Source organism: Chelmon rostratus, chromosome 12, assembly GCF_017976325.1.
Source record: "Chelmon rostratus isolate fCheRos1 chromosome 12, fCheRos1.pri, whole genome shotgun sequence".
Lineage (NCBI taxonomy): Eukaryota > Metazoa > Chordata > Actinopteri > Chaetodontiformes > Chaetodontidae > Chelmon > Chelmon rostratus.
Window position 1 is genome coordinate 16,051,931 of NC_055669.1, and position 23,730 is coordinate 16,075,660.

General features: G+C 40.5%; 1 protein-coding gene across 5 annotated transcripts; it reads left to right on the plus strand.

The window, feature by feature from the left end:
• Nucleotides 1-239: 239 nt before the first annotated feature.
• On the plus strand, nucleotides 240-22,498 carry dtna (dystrobrevin, alpha). Of its 5 annotated transcripts, none has more exons than XM_041949594.1 (23): nucleotides 240-378; nucleotides 4,679-4,746; nucleotides 5,653-5,733; nucleotides 5,817-6,030; nucleotides 6,382-6,467; nucleotides 6,983-7,137; nucleotides 7,250-7,355; nucleotides 7,850-8,016; nucleotides 8,225-8,349; nucleotides 10,072-10,155; nucleotides 10,386-10,454; nucleotides 12,636-12,731; nucleotides 13,877-13,958; nucleotides 14,306-14,400; nucleotides 15,574-15,687; nucleotides 15,860-15,956; nucleotides 17,194-17,217; nucleotides 19,247-19,406; nucleotides 19,496-19,585; nucleotides 19,665-19,764; nucleotides 20,223-20,340; nucleotides 20,452-20,490; nucleotides 21,352-22,498. In XM_041949594.1, exons 2-22 carry the CDS (start codon nucleotides 4,680-4,682, stop codon nucleotides 20,467-20,469), a joined length of 2,148 nt encoding a protein of 715 aa, XP_041805528.1. In that variant the 5' UTR covers nucleotides 240-378; nucleotide 4,679; the 3' UTR covers nucleotides 20,470-20,490; nucleotides 21,352-22,498. The 5 variants fall into 5 exon arrangements, with proteins under 5 accessions (XP_041805528.1, XP_041805526.1, XP_041805529.1 ...); XM_041949592.1 differs by lacking the exon at nucleotides 240-378 and adding an exon at nucleotides 1,899-1,996; XM_041949595.1 differs by lacking the exons at nucleotides 240-378; nucleotides 17,194-17,217 and adding an exon at nucleotides 1,899-1,996.
• Nucleotides 22,499-23,730: the final 1,232 nt, after the last annotated feature.

Here is a 23,730-nt window from a genome sequence, read left to right on the forward strand (position 1 = left end):
TCAAGCAGCGAATGAAGGCATCTTTGCACGACCTCCATCATGCTTATTTTTGTTTTTTGATGTTATTTATTTCTCCTATCAAACATGAGCATTTTGCAGCCGAGGCACACTGACGCAAGTGAAGAGATTCCGCATTACGTCATCGCGAAGGCCACATACAGGAGGCAAATGCTGCCTGTGCTGTGCTCAGCCAGTACGCTACCCGAAAATTTCCACTACACAAGCCTTGCAGGAGAGCGGCACAACAGCGGCCGCTTCGTGCAGTGATGCAGCAGCCTACACCAAAGAAACCCTGATCGCACCGCGGGACACGACCGGCCGTCGCACTCCGGGGTGGAAAACAGTGATGTTGCATGACATGCCTCGAAATAAATACTGGTAAGTCTTTTGCAAGTGCGCTGCTGCAGCTGCTGGAGGCTGGCAAGCAGTGGAGGAGCGACCTTAACCTACTTTGTCACTTTGAGTTTTCCGTTCAAGTTACAGCGATTCAAAAACAGGGATGTGCGAGGATAAAAATACAAGAAGCGGAGTCGTGCAGGTAGATATTTCCCCAACAATGAGATCTTTTGTCTCTTGTAGCTACACACAGGTGTCTCTGGGGTGACAGGTGATGCCTGAACTGAGTATTTATCACAAGGTGCCTGTTGCCTTTCTTTCTGCCCTTTCACATTTGGCCAGTATTGCTGTAGTGGAATTTAGTTTTTCTTAATGTCTTGAAGGCAACATGACATTGTTTATGCCCAGGAGTACAAGCTTGTGATTGAAATGCAAATGTAACTCCGTGCTGGCAGTCACATCACACATTTGCACAGGGAAACACAATGCGCTTGCCTTTATTCTCAGTGTTTACTGTATTTTTGACATTTTAGTGAATGTACCTCTTTTAGTTTGTGCTAAGAACTCAACAGTGTTGTAAACAAAATCACAACACCAGCAAACCCTAAATTTGTAGCTGCGCTCTCTTTTAACATCAGGGTCCCAAAGTTTTGGCCTTTTTGCAGCTGAAACCATGGTGATCATCAGCAGGGGACAGAGAGCAGAGGGCCCTCCAGCAGACATCACTGGCTGGTACCAGACATGAAGAGAAGACTGTTTCACTACCTACACAGCAAACACTAAAGCGCAACATCTCTGGCTGTGTTGAGCCCCAGCTGATTAACCTTAAGTCAATGGCGCAGCTTTTTTATTCCTGTCAGGGGATGGGATCGGATGCCAGAGTAGTTTATAGTCTCGTGATGTAAAAATAACTCTGGCCAATCAGTGGTAACAGCTGCGATGTACTGTACCGAGCCGGCCAAACACAGATTGCTCTCTAACTCAAGTTAGTGCTTGTGTTTGGAAATGTTGCATGACAGTCTGTTCCAAATACATTAAGGAGGACATGAGTTAACAGCACTGTCTACTGTGTTTTATTGAGCTGCTGCAGAAATAGACTCATAATGTAAATAACCAACTAATAAGGCATTTTTTTGTTCCCGGCCTGACATGCAGTTGAGTATTCGGCCAACAGAAGTCTGTGCAGCATTAAAAGATAGAGTGAGTCATTACTGTGAGACCCTTGGTTTGCTTTTGGCAGCGCTTACCCCCACCAGTCTCTCTGTAATGTTAATGGTATACGATGATTTGCTCTTTTAAGGGCAGTTATTTTCTAATGCTGCCAATGTGACAGTGCCACAGAGAAAGAGTAATGTTTGCTGGGCACATGCCAGGAATGAGGTTTGGGGTCTGCAACTAGAGAGCCAGTAAAGCTGTACAAGAATGTAGAGCCTTCTCATTTGTAGTTAAAGATAGAGACAGCACACGCTGTATCCTAGCTGACAGTTTCTAATTTCAGATATCTTCAGTCAGCCCCATCCATTTGGGCTGCTTTTGTTGTAATATTTCCTTGTTAGAAAGGAGTTTGTGTTGTGTACTGTTGTTTCCAGACGGAGGCTTTGGCTTTGTGAAACTCAGCTTAGGCAAGGGAAGGGAGCACAGCCATGGTGCTTTATGAAAGGTATGTTGATCATCTTGTTGCCTTCACCAGCATGCAGTCTGTGTTGGCTGTGTTGGTTTAATATCTGCTCTTGCAATAGACTGTATCATTCCCAGTTATTTCTGAGACTGAAGGCAGACCGCAGAAGGTCATGTGGCTGGAACTCAGGATGTGTTTGCTTGTGAGGTGCAAAGGATGCCAATGTTAACCTAAAAAATAGTGTATATTTGTGTACGCTTTTACATTCACTCCTTTTGTAATTAATAAATGGACTTGCATATCCATTACTACCTAGATGACATTGGACTACTGGCTGCCGTTAGTGGCCTGTCATTGCTGTGTATACATCTATAACTGATATTTACAGTTGTAGGTGCATTCATCATTGCCTGATGAAACACTCACTTATCATTCTTAAGCTTTTACCGAGTTGTCGTTTCCAACATTACTTTATGATATAAACACTAAAATGTAGATTATTTCAATTCTCATGTGGATCTTCTGTTTTGTCATGATAATATACCATTAATAATTAGTTATAATTTCGTTTTCTATTGTAGAATATTTCTCTGTTGTGACATAATTTCCTGAAATACTGCACTTGATTCTATAATTTCAGGTTAATTTATGATCTTAATCTTAATAGATCCTTCTTAAACTGGATTTTAAAGATTCGTAGAGCTCCATAAGTGAATGCCTGTACTGACTGGAATCAGAGATAGGATAGCAAGGGGAAAAAGTATGCTATTGTTTGCTTTTTAACACTAGGTGAATTCTAATTTCCACACCATGGGTCTCTGCAGCATAATATTTGGGTCTCCCAATTACTGTCAAAGTAATTTGAAATACCATGCCTGGATGATTGTCTTGCAGAAAAACTGTTTTTCGAACCATTCGCCCAAGAACTGCCACTGTGCTCTCAACTATCATCCCACCGAGCGTTATATCATAAAAGATATTAACTTGAGAAAAAACTTTTCTGTTCAAACTTTGCTAGTCTGCAGTGGGAGATGTGTGTGTGTGCGCATGTGTGAGAGTATGTGTGTGTGTCGGGGGGGGGGGTGACTAGCACTATGTTTTTACGAATGGAGCGGCTGGGATCTTTGCTGCCATGGCAACAAACCACATGACTAGGTGTATTAGATTGCCTCAGACAGAGTGCAGTGAGGCATGGTGTGAGCATTCTCTCTGCTGCTCTGCCCCTTTGAAAGTCTTGTCCTTGTCTTACTTAAAGTTTGTCTGTGCCCCCCCTCTCACATTTCTGATAAGCACTGTAGTGTGCTACATTCAATTTGCAAATGTACTTTTAAAAAAACACTGAAAAAGCGGGGTCAATGTGTATTTACCAGGGCTGAATGGACCTGCTATGGGGCCCTGGGGTAAAATGAGCTGCCCCCCACTTAGTATTTAATAATTCATTTTTAGTAGTTTAATTAAGTGTACATTTATTTAGGGAACAATATAAGCTAAAGTAATGGACGCCTTATTTTCTAAGGGTACCTCTATGGTATTACCCCAAAAAATCACAGGAGCAATGGTGTCAGTATGTTTATCTGCTCTAACTGAAGCTGCTATTGTTAGCATGTCTGGCTAACTTCTTTGCACATACAGTGGTAACCAATCTTACTTCCAGCTAGCTACATGAATTTGTTTTGTTAGAGACTATTTAAAAGAAAAGCACCGTTAACAACTCACACATCCACTGTGTAGCATTCCTCTGGAACTCCAACTGGTCCTGGGTGCTATTAAAATTTAAGCTAACAGCGGCTCAACCTGCTGCTGCTGATTTAGAGAAGTTTATGCTCCAGCAGCTGTTATACACATAATGCTAGGGCTAATTAGCTCACACTGCAATGCAAGAGCAATGCTGTTATTTCCATCTTCTACATGGGTCATCAAACGGTGAAAATGCTAACTTTTTACCCAGGAACACTGAGCTTTTAGCACATTATCATGTATTTAGCCATCAAGTGCATATTTGAGACCCCTCTTCACAGGTTTTCAGATGTCAACTGGAAGCTTTCAAAAGTCAGCCAGAGTTTTCAACCAACTCATGGAGCTAATGTTAGCTTGATTATTTAACTAGCTACCGACTGGCTTTGTGGCCAGTTTCCACACAGTGAACCTGGAGCCTTTGGGCCCATTGGAGATCTTGGGGCCAATGTCAGTGTGAATTGCTACCTGATCATGTCATGTCAATCAATTAGTAACAGTCACATGTAATCATATAAGGTGCAATCACAGTGTAATACAATCCTAGCAGTTACTTCAATGTGTGCACTGAAAAGAGTTTCATAGTATATGTGATGCAATGTTATATGTAATATATATAGTATGATGTAACAAGTAACAACTAATGCTTCATGGCAACTGTTCATAAGTATCCTAGGAGACATTGAATTGAATATGTAAACAGTCATCATGTATAATGTATAAAGTGAACAAATAGACATAATGTTATTACAGTACAGTACAGTACGTCTACTATGTTAAACAAGTGATGAGTGTTTTGAAGATTCTTTTTACACAGTAGTGCTTTTTGATGCTTTGCAAAAAACAGTTCAATTCAGTAGATACTTCATACAGAATAAAACTGAAAGCAATAGGGAGAGAATAGCGATTAACCAGTGCATTACCTGGAACTGTTTCTGTTGAAAGCAGGGGTACACAGGCTCTGACATGACTTTCTCTCCTCTTGATCAGAATGATTGAAGACTACGGGCAGAGCGGTGACAACATGGCAGATAGAAGGCAACTGTTTGTCGAGATGAGTAAGTGCTCTGAGCCACAGCCCGGCGCGATCCATGCCACACCGTTCTACTCACTGACCATAAAAATGGCAAATTCTAACTTTCATGTAAAGCAAATGGCCTGAAGATCGAGTGTCCCCACTAGTGTCAACTAGATTGATTTTAAACACAGACAGACACCAGTATGACCTCATTCTCACTCACTATTTAAATAGTGTGGAGGCACACTTCCATGACCCAAAGTGTAGAGAAAAAAAATCATATTAACAAATGCGGACAAAATATAACCACAATACAACCATGAAATGTTAAAATATAACATTTCGTTTTTAAGATTCAGTGCTTTTTCATTGTAATTCTTGTTCATTGTAGCTCATTTTTTATCCAGTTATATACTTTATAATATCCTTTTTCCCAAAGTCTGTTTTTAATTCACATCGCCATGTTTCCTTGTGACTATTTTATTTCATAATGCCAAGTCTTAAACTGTGTCCCAGTTTCTGAGTATGCCTTATGTTTATAATAAAAAAAATGAGTAAGCATCAAAGTCGGTACGCATACTAAAATATGCTTTTTTTTGAGTGTGCTGTTGATAGACACATCAAAATGTATTACACCTGGTGAGAAAAGTTACATTATGAAATAATGTACAATAAACAGACTTATATGAAAACAAAAACAAAGAAAAATTACCTCCAATAAAAGACGCACTTCTTATTGTAGATTTATTTGGTTATTTCTCAAAATAATGTTTACAATGTTATAATACATTTTTATTCTGTATTCATTCATATGATTACTTATTTCATAGTGTTATAGTGTGCCATAACGTTGAATGCTTTAGGCATCCATACCCTCTCCCGCCACATAATCTATGAACTTGCACTGACACTTCCCGTGTTATTTAACGAGTTACTCTTCCTTCAGGGGCTCAAGATTTGGATTCCATACGATTATCGACATACAGAACAGCCTGCAAACTCAGATTTGTGCAGAAGAAATGCAATCGTGAGTATGATGCAGTGTACATTCAGCTACATCACTGTGCTCATCATAGCTGTTTATGTTCAGTTTTCCTGTTTGCTCTCCAGTGCATTTGGTTGACATTTGGAATGTCATTGAGGCTTTCCGAGAGAGCGGCATCAACACCATGAACCTCAGCGCTGACCTCTCTGTGGCTCGTCTGGAAGTGGTACTGTCCACCATTTTTTACCAGCTGAACAAGCGCATGCCCACCACCCATCAGATCGGCGTGGAACAGTCCATCAGCCTGCTGCTCAACTTCCTGCTGGCAGCCTATGACCCGTGAGTTAACATGTCACATGACAGGCGGCTGCTGCTTGTGTACTTTCACTTCTGAGGTTTTGACGTGAGCTAATGTAGTGTGAAATGTGACTCTGAAGTGTCTGCGGAAGTGGAGGGAAAATACAGACTATTTACCTTCATAATGTCACAACGTGCCTGTAGAGTCTATATTTTAAGAAATGCTAAAAGCCAAGCTAAACATTTTGTAGAACAATGGTCAGTGTAATTCATATTTGCCTTTAAAAGGTTGTGCTTTTTAGAAAAACAGTCGAGTTCATAGGATTCTAGGCCTTGACAGCTCCATTTAAAAGAATCTATGACCATAATGTAAAATTTATTTGCTCCTTTTAGGGAGGGCCATGGCAAGATATCTGTCTTTGTTGCGAAGATGGCCCTAGCAAGCATCTGTGGAGGGAAAATTCTGGATAAATTAAGATGTAAGCAGCACAACAAATCCTTACTTTACTTGTAATTGTGAAAAATGGAATTAAAAACACCTATTTTACCTGCAATAAATCAGCTAATTGTCTTTGTAAAGTTCATACAATTTCTAGTCTAAGTAATGTACTGCTTTGAAATTTATAATACAAGCTTATTAGTGTCTGTATTATCTTTATCTCTGTCTGTGCTTCGCCTGTTGTTCCTAAAAGAAGAAGCAGTCCTGGCCCAGCTCTTCATGGCTGGGAGAAGTCATTATTCATTATCTGAAGGATAGAGTTTATTACATAATCTACAAAATCCGTGGGAGCAGTCGCAATGGCTCGTGAAGGGGAAAAAAGCAGGGCTGTGTTGCTGGTGTAATATAACAATTGATTTGAATAACTGCTTTACTCTGATTTGTTTTCAAATAAGTGGGATAATTGTATTGTGTAATACTGTAATTAGCCGACTGTGGTGGCAACTGACAATTAGTTTGATTCATTTGTATAATGTCTCCCCGCATTGTTCCCAGATATTTTTTCACAGATATCAGATTCCACTGGAATAATGGTGTACCCGCAGTTTGACCAATTTCTGAGGGAGGTTCTCAAATTACCTATGGCGGTTTTTGAGGGACCTTCATTTGGTTACACTGAACAAGCTGCAAGAACATGCTTTGCACAGCAGGTGAAGGTTCATTAACCAGAGTGTAATATCCGTGAATCTGTGTTTTAGCACTGACGATGTGGAGGATTTTTGCAGTTGAATCTCACTTCTCCTCTGCACCAAACGTCCACAGAAAAAGGTCTCCCTCAATACATTCCTGGATACGTTGATGTCAGACCCGCCCCCTCAGTGTCTGGTGTGGTTACCGCTCATGCATCGGCTCGCCAACGTGGAGAACGGTGAGACACCACACAGAATATTTATAAAGCTAGCAGGGCTGGGAGGATGTAAAGTTCAGCCTTGCATCATAGTCTTGAGTCACCACACACACAATCAGTCGAGCAGACACGTACGAGGATACACACACGCATGCACACCTCCAGTGATGATGACCCATAGGGACCTTACACCCTGAGTATGAGCATGTGTGTGTTTGTGCGCATTTGTGATGCACTCATCATCACAAGTCACCTCCAAGTGAGCAGGAGAAGCACTGTCACAGCTCACACGTACACAACACGCTGGAGTCGCGCTGCTTTGTGCGGTTAAAATGAGATGAATGCTGTCGTCAAAAGAGACTCAATAGCACATCTGTCCTTAAATTAATTGGAAATTAATCCTGTGCTCGCTGCAGTGCGCAAAATATCTGGGTTTACAATCACATCTGGTTGTGTGCATGTGCCTGTCCATCTCTATGCATGTGTGTGTCTGACCCCTCCCCTCCTCCCTGCAGTCTTTCACCCGGTCGAGTGCTCCTACTGCCATACTGAGAGTATGATGGGCTTCCGCTACCGCTGCCAGCAATGTCATAATTACCAGCTCTGTCAGGACTGCTTCTGGAGGGGGCATGCCAGCGGTTCCCATAGCAACCAGCACCAAATGAAGGAGTATACGTCATGGGTAAGGAGAGGAGAGGGGAGGAGGAGAGGGGCGGGCTCAGGGAGGTGTGTCTGAACTAGACCAGTCATAGCCACTATTTTTTGCACACCACAATGTAAGGATGCCGACTGCTTGGTGCAGGTGGCAGTTTTACTGTAATGACGCCATGCGTTTTGAAAAGGAATTAGAGTCCTCAGAATTGGCACCTGACTCCTGTGTTTCTCCCCAGAAATCGCCTGCTAAGAAGTTATCCCATGCCCTCAGTAAGTCACTGAGCTGTGCATCCAGCAGAGAACCTCTTCACCCCATGTTTCCCGAAATGCCAGACAAACCTCTCAACCTAGCTCATATTGTGTAAGTTTGTCATCTTGCTTGTTTTCCTATACTGAAACTGAGGAATCCAGTTCTGCACTCGTGCAGTCAGAAGGTTGTGTTATTTTCAGAGCCTTCCGACTTCAGGTTCAGATTTCCAAATGTTTGATTTCATCCCTGAGCTGATAATTATCTTGTAGCTGCCTCGAAATCTGAAGTGATTCCAGTCAATCTCTTGGGTCAACTGATCAATGAGGCTTAATTACAGCCTTGGGAATGATTGTACTCTGCAACACTGCCTCTTCCTTTTCCTTGACTTGACTGATGGCTTGTGTTGTTCTATGAATAATGAAGCAAAAGCCTACACAAACACAGATGTTGTAGCACTTATTAAAGGCTAAATCAGGTATAGTAGCATAAGGCTAATTCTGGTACAAAAATATTCCCCCAACTTCCAAATTGAAGGTAAAAATTGAAGTTCTTCCCTTCGTAGTTGCAGTATTTTATAACCCTTAAACAGCCAAACGGATTCCGCTTATTGCAGCCAGTTCTCTAGAACTGAATGTCAATTTTAGAGCCCAACCAGAACTGGATTTTTGCAGCCAAAACTGATATCAGTATATTTAAAAAAAATTAGAAGTATGTCACGATATGATTGTGCTTAGCTGAAGCCTCATCTTCTCAGCTGTGTATTTATCATGCACTTCTAAATTATTGCTTGTTCTCATGAAGCATAAAATTCAAATATTTTTCCTTAATATCCATGCTGGAGTTCATTGCGAGCAGTTCACATTTGAATGTAAGTCAGAGTATAATTATTTGAATGATATGTGTGTATTTACATCTCCAAAGCCACACCTCAGTTTGGGAAAAATAGGGTTCCTATCATTGTACCGGTTCTCCCATGAAACCGCTGTCCCTGAGAGCTCCATAACAGCTGCTTTCTGTAGGAAGTCTGAGCAGCTACATGTGTCGGCTGCCTCAGAGGATTACTGGCACCCGTGAACGTGGATTGTGAATCATCGTATTTCTACAATTGGCTATGTTTTGTCACTTTTGAACTTTACTGTCATCTACTGGATTTTAAGATGTATGCTATTCTACGAAGGATCTCGCAATGTTAAAAATATTCGTATGTACACCAGGTGATTCATATCACCTTATATCACAATGTGCTTATACCGGTATATCTGTTATAAATTAATATCAGCTGGGTTTATTTTCTCCAAATGACTGTGCACTCTTTTCTGGGCTGATTGTAATAAATAATTATCATTCCTTTTCTTGTTCTATACGTTTCCCAGAGATACGTGGTGAGTTTGCTTTGATTATTTAACACATCACAAAATGCGTCTTTGTACATTTTTCTTACTGTAGATTTGAATCCTTTGTATCGTCCTAATCATATACAGTATTGTCGAGTCCCTTCCACCCTAGCATGCTGACAGTCACTGTTGTCAATTTCTGTCTAAACACTTCCTGTGTTGTTGATTCACGGGTTCACTCCCTCCACCCATTGCATGTTTTCATTTTGTGCCACACTCTACAGAACTAATCATATCTGACTTTGTTGCCACAGCCTGATAAACTGTATGTACGGCAGGTCATCTACCAAAATGGAAAGTCAGAGATTAAAAGGTTGGAGGAAATCCACAGGATTGAAAAAAACAAAAGACAAAAGAAAAAAGGCAGGGGCATTTGGTGTCCCTTTAATATAAAAAAAACATTACTTTTGGATTAAAACGATATTTGTTTCCTGTACAGGCCACCAAGACCGGTGAACATCACCAATGACTACTCACTCTCCCACTCCATGCCGACATCAGGGAACCCTTACTCCACCAAAAAGTGAGTACAACAGCTGAACAATGGATGTCCTGGATTTTACTGCAGATCTTTTCAGTTTGTCATGCTCCCTAAAGGCCCCATGCCCTGTAGACTCCATGACCCACACAGCCTTTATTTTCTTTTCCTTTATTTCCCAAAGTGTGTGTGTGTGCGCTTGTGCGAACATTTTGTGTATCACCGTGCTTTTCCTTTTCTTTGTGGTTTCTTGTGCTGAATGTCTTGCCTTACAGCAAGAATAATGATGTTGAGCAAAGAAAGCCCTTGACTGTGGCTGCTCCATATCTGTTGAAAGGGAAAGGGTAAGTGACACAGGTGTGCATATGAGAATGTCTTTGTAGCTCAAATGCATGCGTGATGCTTATCCGTCCTAAAGAAACTATTAGCGAACCAGTTGTCCAGGGGTTTACATTGCACTCGAGGGCCTATTTCAAAGACGTTAGATGAAGCATGCATCATAAAGATCATTGGCAATTATTTTTAAGTGTCTATTGCAATTTTTTCATTCACATAGAAATTGGTTTTAACTTTTTTCTAACGTTTTGAATTGCTTTAGCTGTTGCAGTTAGATAGTATACATTCCCAGGCTCATTGGTGAACATGTTTAGATGAAATGGGGATAGCTTGTTTTTTCATTTGCTATTTATGTTGTATTTTGGAGGATGAAAGTATTGCTGATCCTGATTTCTCTTGTAAAAACGGCCATTGAGCTCCTCTGCACCTGGGCTCGCAGAAGAAAGTGTTTCTTTTGGGAACACCTCTCCCTTTCATAACTCAGGCTTATAGAAAAACATACAGATGTGATGAGTGAGTGGCGTTCTGTAGGTTATTCTTGATGTGCACATCAGAGCTTCTGACATTGCAGTTACTGTTTGCACAGGCTGAAACACCATATAATAAAGGGCCTTTAGGTGATTTAGGGGCCCTCTGGAGGTTGACTGACTAGCTTTTGCACAACAATACCTGAGAATACCTGATAACAATTTAAAACTTATAACATATTTGACTGAACAGTTGGAATATAAAGTTAAAGGGGCACTTGAGTTAGTGACTTAAGTATTGTACCTCCGTAAAGTTGGAGGAGTGATGGCGACATGTGCTGTTCGTATATTCTTATCCATAGTCCCATATGTTGGTTAAGCTCCAAAAAAACCTAGACACTACATTTGCCATAATGCAACACAATAAACTTCCTAAGTGGCCACATCTTTCAAACCTCATGCTCCCACTTTGTAATGTAGACTGTGTATTAAAGCTGCACCAACCAATACATTATGTCAACAATGGATTAAATGACTGTGTGATGTGAAATGGGTGGCAAACCCACAGATCCATAGGGGATTTTTGCATCTTTCAGCTGTTTTGGTTTTGTGGCCCACAGCTTCCTTGCTTTATTGATTTACTCATGCTGCAAAAAGAGAACTGTCCATCTGTCCATCACCAAATACATGTAGGGAACAAAGGTAATGGCTAGCTGAACATAGTGGAGCATTTCGCAGCTAAAGAGCCACATAGAAGAAGAAGCTAATACTGGACTTGCATTTGTCAGGTGGACAGAAACAGGGCTCAAAATTAATGCTAATGTCGCTCTGTGTGTGCGCTACAACATATCGCAACTTCTTGCAAACACAACAAGCTAATTTGTGTGTTAAGATCATTACAACTCTGCTAAACGTTAGCTTGTGACTAGCATGTATAGCAGCCATCATAATGAGGTCAGTAGCTGGTAGCTAAATGTTTTTTCATTTAATTAGTAATAAAATTAGCTTAATGTTTTTTTTTTAGCTTGCTGGTTAACAACCCAAAATGCCAATTTTTCAGGTTCACTGGCTACAACTTTAAATGCATTAGAGCTTGGATTAAAGAAGCGAATAAACAAGAGTTCCACCTAAAGTTGGAAACAGGACTGTCAAGACAATATGCTCCTTTTTTTATGTTATTTTGAATTTTTCTCTGCATTGTTTTCTTTGTTGTAGCTGCTGTTTTGAGACATTTTATGGTCCCAGCTTGCAGCTTGGCAGAAGGAATGGTTGCTATAGGGGTTTGTGATGCAGGTGTAGAGCCTCTATAAATATAGGAGCTACATCAAAAAGACTGTGCATGCTTGACATAACCTATCTTAGGGGGTAGATTGTTTGACTAAAAAATAATGACTTTCAGTAGTTTTAATAATAAAGCACTGAGTGATTGATGCTTGTAGAATGTAAACAGTGCATGTAGCTTGTAGAGTTTTTTTTTTTTCTGGGCATGTCCTTAATCGTGCTCCTAGCCTTCATCAGTGGTGTCTCTCCCCAACATAATATGGCCTTGTTTCTCTCTAGTCACCCATGAATGGCTGCTTTTCAGCCTCTCTCCTCCTCTCCTCTTTTGTTACGTTCGCTCCCTCTCCCGCTCTGCTTCCTCTCCTGTCTCGCCCCCAGTCTCTCTGTTGTCACCTGTGAAATGTAATGTTTTATGTTTTGTTAAACCCTGCACTGTTCCAGGTTGAACTACAACCTCGATGTTGCTGATAGACTTGCTGACGAACATGCTCTGATTGGCCTCTATGTGAATCTACTCCAAAACAACCCCAAAACATGGTTAGTTGGTGTGGTGCTGTGTCTGCCAACCACCAGTGGAAACTCTGCTGAAATGCCACCTCGCAATCCTTCCCCTAACCTAACCTTATTCTGAGTGTTTTACAGCCCTAACGCTGCATGCTGTCAGCTTTACAGACCAGTCACCTCAACATTGTTATTCAGCAACAGTTGTCTGATTTGTATCCAAAATGGTCAATCAGGGTTTATTTCTACCAAGAGAGCAGGGATTTTAGTCCAAGGTGAAACTATGCTTTTCACATTTGAGTCTTTAAAAGCATACACATGACTTTTTAATATTAAGGTCAACACTTCACAATCATAAAGTGGTTATAACTGTAATTTCTAGAGAAAGAAAGAAAAAAGTGCAAATAGTTTCATATTTGTCATGTTAAAATTGTAGAACTAAAATGCTGAGTGGCGATTACTTCATTAATTGGCACCTAATTGTTAATCATTTAGCTTCTCCTCAGACTTGACTGCCTTCTTATAAGGTAATCTCTAAAATGAGTTTGGTGTGTTTGGTCCAGTAACTCTTGTATAAATCTTTAAAAACAAAAAGAAGTGGTGTGTACGCTGACTGGTTTTTATTTTATCACTGGGAATATGGCGTATTCTCTCCTCATCCCATGAAAATAGGGATGCTTGTATTTTGTGTGTTTGTGTGTGCACTAATGTGCTTGTGTGTGTGTGCTTTTTAATGCTGGTTGTCATCTATCATTTTGGCTATCTGTATTACATTATATATAATAGCCCCTCCCCCACCCCCCCCAGTATCTTCCTGTTTGAGTGCTTTTACTGTATGTGTGCTTGCAAATACATAACCATATTTTTTTCCCTGTATCAGTCATCAGACTGTACAAATAACCCCCCGGGTCTTTAAATACAAAGCGAATGATTACTTCACCTCCACTTTTATATAATAACCTAACCTCATTCCTGCTTTTGTGGTTTAACATAAGTAGCTTAGCATGATTATGCAGGCCTCTGCTGTAGAACGTATGAAGCTTTCCTGCCAAAGAATTAATCTGACTCTTGACCAAACTAAACTTTCTTGGGGTTTTGCATTTTTTTTTTACTGCATCTGCTGTAGCCGTGAAGTAACTGTTTTCATGTTGTTGAGTCCCATCTCTTATCGTTTTGATTAGTTTGCTGGAGAGCAGTAACCATCAGGATGAAGAGCACAGTCTCATCGCCCGCTATGCTGCTAGACTGGCTGCAGATGCTGCGGTGAGATATTTTATATATATGAATGCCATAAGACATTTATTGTGCACAATATCATGGCAACTTTCAGCTGTGTCCACTGCCAAAAATGTGTCATTGATGAGGAGAAAGTACCCTACCTTTGGGATTTCAGTCCCTTTTATTGCTAAGGTGATGAAAGGATTTACAGGTGGTGATCATTTCTAACCTGACTTGTATGCCTGGTTATGCTCTGATCAGCTCTTGATGGATGGCTGGTGACTTGACTGTTTTGTCCCCCTCCCCTGTGAGATATGAGATAAGGTGGTGGGTGACATCATCCAGAGGTACAGCCAGTTCACGTGATGTCTCTTGCTTGGTTTCACCAACAGGCTCAACAGCAGAGGGTCCCCACAGACCTGCCCTGCTCTCTGGATGCCAACAAACAGCAGAGACAGCTCATTGCCGAGCTCGAGAGCAAAAACAGGTTAGGGATGACTGCCTTGGTGATGCTGTTCAGATATTTTCTCTTTGTCTTTTCTCTTCTTTTTTTCTATTCCACAACCAGAAATTCACCTTGAGAATAAAAGAATTCCTGGTCTGACAAAACAAACACACCTCAAAGCACATTTATTACTGAAAACTATTATTATTATTACTCTGATTATTAACAAAGGTATGATATTTCATTACTAAATATTAACGTTTTTAAGGAGGTAATTAACTGTATATATGCTTTGTATATTATAGGCCATGCAAGGCTATTTATTACTATATTTCCTGCACAGTAGCCAGTTCAGTGCTTTACAAATGGCTTAAAATAAGTAAAATAGGATCAGACGAAAGAAGAACAGTTAAGAAGATTTACTGTATAACAGAAAGTATCAACGAATTTAACATTAAAATCAGATCAATAAATAATAGTGTATAGTGAAACCAAAGTGGAGACCAAAGTACAATTATAGCCGACAGTAAACAAGTATGTAGGTTTTAATGCAGCTATGATTTTTTATATAAAGCAATGTATCACACTACTACTTGTGCTTGACAGGGGTCAGTTGTTTCCCTCAGCTTTACAGAGCTTTATGGGTTCACTGTCACGGCTTCCAGGGATTCTTGAACAGGACAGAGTGCTTTTCCTGCTATGACAACTCCAAGTAGCTGTTGTGAAAAGTGACTGCAGTGTCTTCACCTCCTTCTTTTGGCTTTCCTGCCCATAACTTTGCTATTTTGTTCCACTTTCACAAATCTGCTGAGTGCCAAATGGCAGACAAAGTTTGTGACTAGCTGGTAAACATAGTGAAGCATTTAGCAGCTAAAGAGCCAGGAGCCTTTAGGAGCTGGAGGAGAGTGAATATTGGACTTAAATTTATCAGGTGGACACAAACAAATGTTGCTCTGTGTCTGCTGGATGTGTAAGTAACGAGGTGATGAAATGTTGTCACAGCTTGTTTACGCTGCCCCCAAGTGGTGAAAATAAAATAATCATCAGTTATTGCAGGTTTAATGTTTAGTTTTAAACATAGATTTGGACAGTGCATACATATGTGTAGCACAGTAGCAAAATGCAGTTTTATTGTATGCTGGCCTAAGATCATACAATACCAATGTCTGAAATATATCCCGGCCTTGTAATTGCATATGTTTGTGCCTGCCACAGAGAAATTCTGCAGGAAATCCAGCGGCTGCGCCTTCAGCATGAGGAGGCCTCCCAGCCACCACCTGATAGGGGTCAGCATAACCCCACTCTGCTGGCTGAGCTACGACTTCTCAGGTAACTCTGCCTGCCTCACAATTCAGTGTATTTTAGATATTTGTGCTGAGGCTGAAATACAACATACATATTGTAATTGCTTGCCTTTTTCCTAGACCAATGGAACAGCTTTCATTGGGAGTGATGTGACATTATGGTATCACCGAGTTATACACCTTGTTTCCTTTGTTAGGCAACGCAAAGATGAGCTTGAACAAAGAATGTCTACTCTGCAGGAGAGTCGCAGGGAACTCATGGTGCAGCTGGAGCAGCTAATGATGCTTCTCAAGGTACTGCGACGTGCCTTTCATCTCTTTGACTTCTATGCTCTATTACAGAACTGAACGAACACACATGGTGTTTCCTGCAGGGAACAGCCAGGTTGTGCTTTTGTTTCAAGTTGGCTTCTTGGCCAGGACCCGTTCTGTTGCAGTTGCATGTTTACGTAAGACTACATGGACGCGTGTACTGCAGCTCGCATTTGTTGTTTTGAGGCAGGTGCTAAGCAACATGGCCAGATGTGTAACACTATCTCCCAGCTGTGGGTGATCACTTCTGCTCATGTAAAGCAAGCACTGCGCTTTGCAGATGAGGAAACGTGCACGCAATTACCCAGCATGTCCATTAGAGGGTGCATATCTTTAATAATCAAGCTCTGTTGAGGCCTGTAAAGATTAGAGGTACAGGGCATTCACATATATAATTTAGGATTTTGAGCTATATGTGAAATATCTGCTTCTGTGTGTTCTGTTCACATCTGGATCATCAGAAAGCGCCCTCTGTCACACACATTGTAGTTAATGATGTCACATATACCCGTGGTTAGCCATGTCATGTTAAGGTATCTCACGCTGCCAGGCAAGAGGTCCAGACAGACCAGTTAAGAACAGGATATTGAGTTTGGGATTATGCTTCATTGCACCTCACAAGACAACATGTCTATCCCCCTCTAAGAAGGATAAACTTTGGTGTGAGAATATCTTCAGCAGTCGACAAGACAGGAGTTCCTCAAAGCCTACATAAGCTGCTTATAATACTCGCTTAAGCGGGGAGGATATCAATCTAATTAGCCCAGTGGTTCTCCAACTGGGGCCATAGAGTCACTGCATGGGGGGGGCGTGGATGACCAGGGGAAAAATACATAGTGAAACTAAGTTGAAGAAATATGATTTATGTTAGGAAAATAAAAAATAAACAGAATTTGCAGATGCTATTGTGCTGATGTTTATCATCCTCATCCATGATTTATTTATTTATTTATTTGATTTTATTTTATATGCTTCCCCATCCCAATCATTGTTCATGATTGATAAACATTGTGGGGTGGGGCGGGTGAAAAATTCTGAATGGGGGCACGACAGAGAAAGTTTGAGAACCACTGAATTATTCCCAAAGGATCAATGTTAATCCATTGAACTTGCATGAGGAGGCCACATGCTTGTCACGCCCTGGAGGAAATAGTGATTGGATCATTCCAGAAATACTCAAAAAATACTGTTTCATGAGCCATGAAATATTGTTTTTCAGCTGGAGGAGGAACGGAAACAAGCTGTAAGTGTGAAGCAAAAGAGGCTGAAGCTACCCTCAGGTCTGAAATGATTGCACGCACTGTTGTCAGGTGAAGGCTTTGTATCGCCAAAATTAGAGCTGAAGTGGTGAGCGTACTTTAGTCGTGAAGTTTGGAGATACGTGGTGTTCACCAGGCAGCACCAGCTTGTTTGGTTTGACCTGTGGGAATGATTGGAACAGCATCTGTTTTAACAGCATGTTGAATAAATGCAGCTTAATGACTCCACATACCGTACATGTCTAACATGTGTGTAATGTTTCTTACTCATTAAGCTATTAGGACAAATGAGATTCTCTGCTGACTTAAAAGACCATTGAACTGAATTGTTTGTAGCTGTTTTTTATGCCTCTGTGCTGGTGATAGCCGTGGAAAACAGTCGTAAATACAAATGTCCGTCCCTTTCTCCTGAACGCGATATCTCAGGTGCGCCTTGAAGGAATTTCTTCAAATTTGACACAAACTTTCACTTGGACTCAAGGATGAACAGATTAGATTCTGGTGTTCAAATGTCAAATGACCAACTGATGACATTTTATTATCCAGAAGATGAAAGGTCATGCATGAAGCGTCCATGTTTTACAAATTCTAGCTTTGCAGCAACATCCATATTTGAAGCATTGTAGTTCACCACTGGCTCATGGGTTCAGCTGTTTCTCACTGGAAATTATTCACTCTAATCAAGGTCAAGATAGTAATAACTTCCATTCAGCCAAAAAAAAGTACATTGAATACCTTTTATTAAATTCCTTCAAAGTCCTCACTACATAAATTAAAACAGTCTGGATGGACATGGATGTAAACTGCAGCTTGACTGGCTGGTGAAGGTTTTAGTTAGAGTTAAGATTCTGTGCTGTGATATGAGAACTGAAAACGAAAAGCAGTATTTGTTGCATTGCTTGTGAAAGATTTGCTTTGTTCATGAGCCTTTTGATCCAGATTATATTGTGTTTTTCTTACAATTGTGCCACTACAGCATGGGTCATCTGATGAAGAATAATGTATTCATGTAAACAAGCCGTTAGCAGCATCAGTGGTGTTTAGTGTTAGTCCTGTTCAGAGACCTGTCACTGGATTTGTGAGTGACATCAGGCTCCAGTGCTTTATTCTGGTCTTTGTTACAAATGCTATTGTTCTGTTCACATCTGGATCATCAGAAAGTGCCCTCTGTCACACAAATTGTAGTAAATGATGTCACATATACCCGTGGTTAGCCATGTCATGTCAAGGTATCTCACGCTGCCAGGCAAGAGGTCCAGACAGACCAGTTAAGAACAGGATATTGAGTTTGGGATTATGCTTCATTGCACCTCACAAGACAACATGTCTACCCCCCTCTAAGAAGGATAACCTTTGGTGTTAGAATATCTTCTGCAGTTGACGACGGGAGCTCCTCAAAGCCCACACGAACTCCTTAGTATACTGGCTTAAGCGGGGAGGATATCAATCTAATTAGCCTACGAGGATCAATGTTAATCCATTAAACCTGCATGAGGAAGCCACATGCTTGTCGCCTCCTGGAGGAACTAGTGATTGGATTCTTTTTAGAAATACTCAATGCAACCGAACGGAAACAAGCTGTAGGGGTGAAGCAGAAAGAGGCTGAAACTACACTTGGATCTCAAGCGATTGCACAGATAAGCACTTTGCTGTTGTCAGGTGAAGACTTGGTATCCCCAAAATGTGAGCTGAAGTGGTGAACATACAGTAATTCTTCAGTTTATCTGAAGTTTGGAGATACGTGGTGTTCACCAGACAGCATCAGCTTGTTTGGTTTGGTCTGTGGGAATGTTTGGAACAGCATCTGTTTTAACAGCATGTTGAATAAATGCAGCTTAATGATACTTTGCTGTGATTGGAACGCTAAAAAATGAAAGAGTTATTTGTTGTACTGTTTGTGAAAGGTTTGCTTTGATAAGAAAACAGTCGTGCCATTACAGCATGGGTGTTTCTGCTGCAGATGCCGACAGCAGTGGCACTAGTTAACACTAAAACGGCCTGCATGTGTTGCAGACTCAGGGTCCTGGCTCTCCACGCTCTTCCCCCAGCCACACCATCAGCCGGCCCATCCCCACACCAATCCACTCAGACTCTGCCAGCACGACCCCGACTCACACACCTCAGGACTCACTCATGGGCGTGGGAGGGGATGTTCAGGAGGCCTTCGCTCAGGGTAACACGGTCACACACGGGAGCATTTGCTCATGGTTTCAAAGTGTGTTTGGCAGCTGTGTTTAATCACATTTTGAAACTTTTTCAAAGGTCCAAGGAGAAATTTGAGAAATGACCTACTCATTGCTGCTGACTCCATCACCAACACCATGTCATCACTGGTGAAGGAACTCAATTCAGGTAAAAAGGAATGAAAAAGGCTTTTATTTTGCTCTCTGAGTTTTTATACAACAGCTGTTTTATGGCTTTTTTTCCACAGAGGGTGGAAGTGAGACTGAGAGCACTGTGGATTCAGACTTTGGACGTGGTGACCTACTGGCCACAACCTCTTCAGACCCCTTCTTCACATATAAACCACGGTACTTATCAGAAATATTGTCAGATCTGACCTGAAACACCTTCAAATGGCTCATCACCATTTCTTTTTGCAATATTCAAAACTCATGCTAATGAGTGTCTTCTTCTACACTTTCCCAGCTCATCCATTGTCCCTGCTTAACCTGAGAAACTGCTTTGGTACACCTCGCTGCTTCCTCCTGACAGTTTATTTGCTCTGTTGCCAGCTTTCCCAGTAGTGTTGCTTTGTTTCTTATGAATGTGTGTGCCTAATAATTTGCACATCAGATAATATCCTACATCTCTATAAACCACTGATTTGAATCAAATGTAGTTTTGTTATAAGAAAGTTGGTGGGACCTTTTGACCACTGTTGTCATTCTTAAATTGTGTCACTTGGAAATAACAACAGTTCTTTCCTATTATTCTCGGGTCACAATCTGATCTTGTGTCTTGTTTTAAACTGTCTAATCTGTCACAGGAGTGCCAGCGCGGCAGAGGAGGAGAGCTTTGAGAACGATCTGGAGCAGCAGCTAGAGGACGAGCTCAAGTTGGAGGAGCTATTGAAGCACAGGCAGGAATCAGACAAAGCATGCATGGTAAGATGGAATTAGAGGGAGAAGATGGCATATTGTGTGTTTTATATTATTAAATGAATCCTTATTCTAACCTGCCGTGTGTGTTTTGGGCGTGTTCATGCTGTGTTACAGGTGACGCTGCAGCAGTGACTGTGTTAGTCTGGGTGACTGGTAAGTATCTGAAATATCTCACCAGCTATTGGATATATTGCCATGAAATTTGGTGCGCACATTCATGGCCCCCAGAGGACAAATTGTAAAATCTTTGAACCTTTGTTTTTCCATCTAGCACCATCTTCAGGCAACAATTTTCATTTGTCCAACACCTTAGTTTCTGACCAAGGAACATAACTAATGGCGTTCCCATCCCCCTCAGCTGTGCTTTATGTTCAGTGCTAAGTAGCTAATGTTAGCATGCTAGCAGACTAAACTTATGGTGAACATTGTATGTGATAAACATGAACATGCTAGCATTATCAATGTGATCATGTAGTAAGCTGGTTTGAATATTTAGCCCAGTGCAGCCACACAAAACCTCTTGCATGGCTGTAGATTCTCTGTCTTGTTCTCTCTTGAGGTCTCAGTAGGTGCAGCTGAGACCTTTATGAATGAAATCTTTGATGTTTGATTTCTCAACATTTCACTCTCAGTCACTATAATTCTAGTTTGTAGATCATCATTACAGTGCTCCGTATTTTTTTGTTTTACTGACTAAATACAAATAAAACTTGACCTGGGGGAAGCACTCGCCCACATGACAGACAGTAATTAGGGACCTGGTAAACAGGCCGCAGCATTCATGTTTCTATTTGAGTGCTCTAGGTAGCATATTTTGGTTTTCTCAAAACCAGAATAAAGGCTCAAACAGAAATATGACATTTACATGTGTAAATACGTAACTGGGCTACTCCAAAAACTCAATCAGAGCCGGGATATGTCTATGTAGAGACACTTAACTTGCCTTTCTTTGCTTTATAAGTTGAGCATTTACATTATGTTACATTGGATTGAGCTGTTGTGTGTTTTGAACAGGTGAGCAATATGAAAAGCAACAATAGTAGAAGACACTGGACGAAACAACACTGGGGCGACAGTAAACAGCACTGAAGATATGAAGAATTAAAGCTGAAGAAATGGCTGAATCCAACCATAGAATACATTTATGTAAAGATATATTTTTTAACCAACCACATATTTAAGGTAATACTGTGAGCTGATGTAAAGAGATGAATTAGTGAGCTGTCTATTATACCACAGGTGCCATAAAAACCACGACTTTGGGGAATTATTTCTTAATTTTTAGCCTTTTTATATGAGTTGTCAAACAAATGTACAACTACACTGTTAGTACAGAGTGGCAAACCCAATCCTTTCAAATTCTCATGTCTGAAAACAGTGAACCAGGTTTAACTGTTTGTTTGTCATCTGATTTAAAATATGAACCTGAAATTACATTGGAGTTGAAGTTACAGATGATACAATTTGCAATATTTTGTAAATGTATAACTCAGACAGTTTTACCACTATTCCATAGATTTCTTACTGTTGCTGTCGAGTGGCTTTTGTATTGTTTTTTGACTTGTTTTTTGGAGCAAGCCGATCAGATACGTTTGTTTTATTTGATACATTAGTAATAATAATACACACTGCCTTAGCTGATTGGATGACCTCTCAAAGGAGCTCATTCAAACTGTCAATGCAGCATGTAGCTAACTACAAAACACACCTGTTCAGCAGCAATGATAATTGTCTTCACTGGACAAATGAGGCTAAACGCATGAAATCTGATGCTGAGAAGTGATTTACTCTGCACAGGGATTTGGTCTACAAATATGTACATCGTCTACATATAAATTGTCAATTAAATACAAGATATAGAAGGCTTGGTTCTAGTATCTGGGTTTTTTTTACAGATAAAGTGAAAAAGATGTAACGGAGAGACTTCCAAATCACTCAAATTCAAAGGTTTACACTGGTAAGGGCATTGGATAAAATGTGTTTACTATCAATGGTTTATGAATTAAGGTTCAACCATAGATCATTTGCCATTGTCTCATTTCACACAAACCTCTGTGTGACTTGCACAGCAACATACACACTCTTGATGTATTTTCTGAGTGTGCGTGAAACTTTACTCAGTCACTTTAGGAAAAGTGGCAAGCCAATCGAAAATCATAAATGTGTGAAATATATCTAGTTTGATTTTTGAGCAAGTTCATAGCAGTGATTTTGCATGGTGGTGATGCATAATAAAGTGTTGACACAATATCACAATTTTTGCCTATGAACTCCTTTTTCTCTTTCTTTTTCCATTCCAGAACGGCACACTTCAATTGGCTTGGTTTGGCAGTGCACATTTATTATCTGTCATAAATGCACTGTTGGCTGCCCTCAACCTATTGTCTATAATTCATCACATAGACCCACCATCTGAGGTAACATAAAAGCAGCCATCCAGCACTGAATCTCATAGTCACGTGAATATTAGGAGAGTGAATTCTGCTATCAGGCTCAGGCAATATTATCAGAACACAAATAAACTGATATTATTATTATTATTACTTTTTAAAGACGTCAAGACAAACCTGCCCTTTCACCATAACAGGACAGCATTTATACAGTAGGATAAACCTACAGCATCAGGTCCTTGCATAATTACCACAACACCAAATTAAGTCTTCCCACCGTATGTCCTTTCTAAATCCAGGCTGTGTTCTCTTTAATCTATCAGCGTAGTGAGCAAAACTGCTTCAATAGTGATGAATTTTATACCTAGCCCCCTCCAGACATCCTTTGCCTTGTCTCAAGTGCAAGGCTGCACCCTGGTGTTGAATCTGAGGAATACAATTGTGTCTGCAGCTGAACATCAGATTTATGATGCAAACTTTGAGCCCTGTAACATGTACTTTCAATTCGTGTAGTTAGCCAGTTAATGATTTGAACGATGGAATGTCCATAAATATATAAATATTAGACAAATTGGGGAAGATTGGCATCACAAACTTACAAGAACCCAAGATGACCTATTTAAATGTGTTGTTATAGCCGACCAACAGTGCAAAAGTGTATTTTTTGACATTTTTGCTTGATCAAACCACTGTTTTATCACAGTAGTACTGCAACATTGCAACTCACACCAACAAAGAATAGTGCTCTCTAATATATTGTACTAGTAAGCGTAGAATGTTTTCAGAATTTGTATTTATTTTTTGCTAATTGATGTTCTACATGTGACACTTTACTAATTTTAGATGGTTAATGGAGTGAGTCAATGTTGCGTTGAGTAAATATTCTTTAAATTAGTGAAAAATGTTGCATTTCTCTGTTGAAGTGATGTGACACAGGGCGACAAGACGGAAAGCTGTCTGCTGTTCTGAATGATCAACGCATCAAGACGTGATTGGTCAAAAT